At 41.1% G+C, this 5,668-nt stretch overlaps 1 protein-coding gene across 1 annotated transcript; it reads left to right on the top strand.

Moving 5' to 3' along the window:
* Positions 1–277: 277 nt before the first annotated feature.
* LOC149568830 (aspartic proteinase NANA, chloroplast-like) lies at positions 278–3,087 on the top strand. Its single transcript, XM_089821706.1, has one exon. The coding sequence runs from the start codon at positions 1,360–1,362 to the stop codon at positions 2,845–2,847; it is 1,488 nt and encodes a 495-aa protein (XP_089677832.1). The 5' UTR covers positions 278–1,359; the 3' UTR covers positions 2,848–3,087.
* The last annotated feature ends 2,581 nt before the right edge of the window (positions 3,088–5,668 follow it).

The following is a 5,668-nucleotide window of genomic DNA, read 5'->3' as shown; positions in this document are numbered from 1 at the left end:
AAATATAAAAATGATCAAATATTAGTACATGTGTGATCGACTATTAGTACATGTGTTATCTTTTTGGAAACATTTAAAAAATAATAATTGAAAGGTACCTATTACTAAACCGTTATGGCTATTAGACCCCCTTTGCAGCTACTAGGTCTCTTTCCCAAAGTAACTAATACATGCAGCAGCTCAATGAATTGAATTTCCTCTTTTTACACCTTGTCTGTTTAATAAATATATTGTTGCACCACCCAACCGAAAATTGATTGTACCCAAGACTCACTTGGTGGTGCTGCTGTCACAAGTAAGGTACTAGCTAGGGAAACCTCCCAATAATGATGACAAATTGGTACAAGCTATTCTAGAAAGGCTAGACAGTTGAGATTGAGAGGAAGAGCGCATCAATTTACGTAGATGCAGATGAATTGTTAAGCGCTTTTGGGTTTTCTAAAGGAAGGAAACAAACAAATCTTTGTAGTCTGTAGTCTGTAAGACAGTGTACACGGAAGTGGAAGGTTTTCCAACCGCCAAGTCGAAAATGACGAGTCTCGGAATGTGCAGGGCAAATATCTTAATAATCAGCAGACCAAGTCTGATAGGCTTTATAAAAGTTGACACTCGAGATGGCAAGGTGTGTGTTTTTGGTGTCACAGCTCAATAAATTAGAAATGTTTTTTGAATATTCATTGAAGTGAGTAATAATGAGCGTGGTGGACTCGTGAAGGAGCACGAAAAAGAATAAAGAGGGCGCCAGAGAGTTGGTTTGGTTTCATGAATTCAACGCCATACGCGGTTTCATGCCGGACGCCGTTTTCCAGCGAGACAAAACACACGGAAAAAGAAACCAAAAACAAATTTTGTTTGCTCGATAGGAAAAAAAACAACAGCTTTTGTTTGCTTGATGAAAATACATAATACTTCTCTTGCAGGGCAATCGGAGAATATAAGCGAAAACTCCTCCTTATTCGTGCCACACATTCTGCTCCAATCATTGATGCATTCCTTGCGCTTCCCGTGGAGGCCAAGGACGGAACTTTATCATCATAATATGAAATGAAATGGAGGAGATCATACGTTTGGAGGCGACTTCGTCGTAGGGAATAAAAGAGAGGTTCGCATGTGCAGAGGGAGGAGGAGAAGAATGGGTATAAATCAAGCTGGAACCAAGTTGGTCCCCATGTGGAGAAGGAGCAGGTGTTGCGGGTACGATTCCCAATGCGACTCTCCAAATCTTTAAATACTCATCGACGAAACCCATTTCCTCATTTGGGCTATTATGAATCCCCAATTCGGCCATTCTGTCTCTGCTGCTGAGTTTATGAGTAATTTGACGAACAGGAAAGAGAAAATCTTGTTCCTGTAGATGAAATGGGGGCTACAGTTATGAAATGGGCATTTGTATCTGTGTGCACATTGTGCATTCTGCTCGCCGGTTTTTCCCGGATCGAAGCGCCCGGCCGGAAAACCGAGCCCGAGCATGAGACTGGGGGGATTATGCGGGTGAAGCTGATGCACAGAAACCACCCTGATTCGCCTTTCCGGGATCCATCCGAAACACGGCTGGAGTCCCTCCGGTTGCATTTCCGGCAAGACAAGCTCCGCCTGGCGGCATTCTCGAGCGCGTTGGAGAAATTCGAGTCGCCGGAGGGAGCAGAGGCGCCGGAAAACGGCGACGCCGAGGCGCCGACGGGGCCGGAAGTTTCAGTCCAGGCGCCGATATTTTCCGGGTCGTTCGTGGGCTCCGGGCAGTACTTCGTCGACGTGCACATCGGAACGCCGGCGAAGCGATTCCTTCTCATCGCGGACACGGGCAGCGACTTGCTCTGGGTGAACTGCCGCTACCATTCGAAAGCCCACCGGCGGGGGAGCTCCGACGCTGCCCGGGCCCGAGTCTTCGACTCGGGCAGCTCGTCGACGTTTTCGCCGGTGTCATGCGCGGCGGAGGAGTGTCTTCTGGTGCCCGCGCCGCCGAGCGCGCCGTGTAATCCCCGCCGGCCGACGAGCTGCAAGTACATGTACAAATATTCCGACCGCTCGGACAGCAGCGGCGTCTTCGCATACGAGACGCTGACGATGAACTCCTCGGCGTCTTCCGGCGCCGGAATGCGGATTCCGAGCGTGGCGATGGGGTGCAGCACGCGGCGGCACGGGCAGAGCTTCCATGGGGCAGACGGCGTGATAGGGCTCGGGCAGGGCCCGATTTCGTTCTCTTCTCAGATCGGACACATGTACGGCGACAAATTCTCCTACTGCCTCGTCGACCATCTCAACGCCCCGTCGACCAGCTCCAACTACCTCGTCTTCGGCAACCACCACAAGAGCACTCTCCTTCCCATGCAGTACACTCCCATCCAGAAAAACCCCGCCGCCGCCGACACTTTCTACTACGTCGGCATCCAGGGCCTCAGCGTTAACCGCATGCGGGTACCCATCCCGGAAACTGTCTGGCTCGTCGACCGCCGCGGTAACCGCGGCAGCATTGTCGATTCCGGGACGACTCTTTCCTACGTTCTTGAGCCCGGTTACGGGATCCTTCTTGCCGCTTTCGAACAGCTGGTTTGTTACCCGCGGTTACATCTCGATCCCTTCGATCTCTGCTTCAATACATCCGGGATCTCGAAACTCCGGCTGCCGGAATTCTCCGTCGACTTCGACGGCGGCGCCAGTTTCCGGCCCCCCGTCGACAACTACTTCATCGACGCCGCGCCGGACGTCAAGTGCCTCGGGATTCTCGGCAGCTCGGCGCCGTTTGGGCAGAACGTGATCGGAAACATCATGCAGCAGAATTTCTTCGTGGAGTTCGATCGCCGGAATTCGAGGCTCGGATTCGCCGCCACGGATTGCTCCAAGGATTAATTTGCTCTGTTTTTGTTTTTGTTTGTAATTAGTTGTGTCGGATTCCAAACGTCTTTTATGGGTTTTAGTTGTATTGGTGCATTGATGTGTGAAGAAGTACATTTTAATCTAATCCTCTGATAAATTCATTCATTCAATTATGAAGCTTAATGCTGCTCTGCTCTGCAAGATTGTATTTAATGCTCTCTCTGATGTGCTCCGCAAGTTGAAGGAGTTTTATGGAATTGGGATTTGGAAGAATGCTCTGTACGTATTTCTGTGTTTCTTTCTGCTATCTGAGTAGTAGTGGGTATTGAGCTGAGAACATGTAAACACTGGCAATGGTGATATTGTTTTGGTGCTTTACAATAAAGACAATGGACGAAAGCTGGTTGCATGTGCTGTTTTGGTTCGTGGAAGTCCAAAACTCTTTCGGAGGACAGAGACATGGAGAAAGAATCAATCTTTATTTATTGAGGCTCACGTGCATGAGATGAAGATCCATTGGCCACAATACGCCTTTCTTTTTCCTATTAATCTATTACTGCTACCATCATAGGGTAATTGTGTGTATAGATGAAGCTTACGCCAGTGGCTATGGGCTAATTTATATGCACTTGTAGCAGTGTTAAATAGTCTTAAGTCTATTATAAACAACTGAAATGTATTAAAAAAATGGTGCATATATTATAGTGTGTTTGTTTAAAGAATAATATAACTTTACGAAAACTATTTTCTTTCAATCTTTGCCTACAAACTATTGTTTTCTGCCCTCTAAACAAAAACGCATCTTTATTAAAGATATTTAAGAGGAAAAAATATTTTACTTTGTAATGAAAGTAATAGAATGAGTGTCTAAAAATGTCTTTCTATCAATTTGTTTTTTAGATGTTTCCCCTACTTCTAATCTTTTTATAATGACCTATTTAGATTTCTTCCTTCTATAATGATATTATTCTGTTTTTTTATGGATTTTGTTATAATTACTGGAATAATATATATTGTCTACATAGTTTGTACATAATAAAGAATCATTTTTATTTTATAGTCAATGTAGTTTTTGATAGTTCTTTTATCGTTCCTTGTAGGACTACATCTTTTCTCTCTAATTGAATCTTTGGTGGTCAAAAAGTTTTGAGTGATCTTATCCTAAAAAATACGATCATTGAACACATTAGACTATTTCTCCTATGATAACAAGTCTTTCATATTGTATCCTTCCATATTCAAATTTTGTTTAAAAAACTTCATACAAGACTGCTATTGAATACTTCTCTATGCTTGTATAAGAGAATCTATGCATCCACATTATATGTTTTCTTTCTTTCGATTAGTTTTATTGTAGTCACCAAATAATATGTGGGTCAAATAGTTTGCATGTGATAGAAAGCCATCTCTATCCTAAAACTCGTAGTTCATGGCACTTATTCTTCATTCTTTGTACTATCACTTCTTTTCCCTCTAATAAAAACTTTTATTACATAGTTGGGGAGTCTTGTGGAATCTTTACAAAAGAGTACAACCATTGGACACCTAAGATCATGTCTCCTATAGCGACAACATAGAAATCCTTCATATCATATTAAAATAAATATTCTTTAGTATTTTTAACAATTTCACACCTATAACAATTAATCTATTGAAAAATTGAGGATGATGTGAAACAACGAGTTTCAAATTTTTTTGTGCAAGTCTTTAGTGTATTTTTTCATGCACACACTAAAATGTGATTTTTATATAGCTTTCGATAAATTACTTTTATAGTTTTAATAGTAATGCTTATATACATTATACTTTTCTATAGCAAGAATAAAAATTATAAACTTTGAGCATAGATTGATAACTACAACATCTAGTGAATATGTATTTTTTCAAGTTTTTTGTGTAATATTTTACGTACTTTTTGAAGCGATAATCATAAATTACATTTAGATTTTGTTGTGGAAGAAGATGTTATATGAGGGACTTTCACAGGGATTGAAAGGTCAAGCTAGGAAGTTCATACCACAACTGTTTTCACGCATTGGAAAGAATACAAACCACTAGGCTTAAGGAGGCTTAAGTGGTGAGTGGATGCATTGGATTTATTTTTCTATGAAGAGTTGTTAAATATGGCTATGTAGAGTGAAAAGTGAAGAGTGCAAGATGTAGAGTAAGAGTGGAATAAATATATATGTAGACAAATCACAAGCTATATAAACCTAATTTTGATACCAAATCTAGAAATCTAAAGCAATGATTAAAATAGGGTCCATATTTTAGTCAAGATTGGTAGGAATAGGACAATGTAGAGGGTACGAGGCCTTAGGATGCATCTAAGGCTACAATGTACCCAACTTAAATTAATTAAGTGATCCAAAGTTTTAATTAATGTTGTATGTACTTTAATTAATTAACCTAATTATAAAATAAAAGGGATCAAAACAATAAAATAATGTTGGCTAACCTATTGTAATTATCTATAAAATTCTTAGAGCCCTTTATAAGGGACTAGTTGGGAATTATGTTGATCATTGATCCATTATCTGATCTCTTTGTATTTGAAATTCCAAATGGAATTGGGAAGTATATCCCTTACTTGTATTTTCAGAGGTGGAAGACCCTCCCTGGCCTGTAAATGTAGTTTTAAGGGTTAGTAGCCACCTGGCTGTACTCATTTGCACATTTTTGAAGTCTTTGTTTGAGACAAATTTACAATAGTTTGAATTTCAAGATATTAATGTTATCAAAACCTATTGTTCCAAATTGATCTCGCCTCAATGGTTAAAGTCATATATTTACAATTGGCAATTCACATGAAAATTCATAATTGGCAATAATCTAAAGATTATATTCATGAGTT

This window comes from Cupressus sempervirens, chromosome 3, assembly GCF_028749045.1.
Source record: "Cupressus sempervirens isolate cs-2001-9-10 chromosome 3, ASM2874904v1, whole genome shotgun sequence".
Classification (NCBI taxonomy): domain Eukaryota; kingdom Viridiplantae; phylum Streptophyta; class Pinopsida; order Cupressales; family Cupressaceae; genus Cupressus; species Cupressus sempervirens.
The sequence above is the reverse complement of the archived record's forward strand: the minus strand, read 5'-3'. Positions and strand labels throughout refer to the sequence as shown.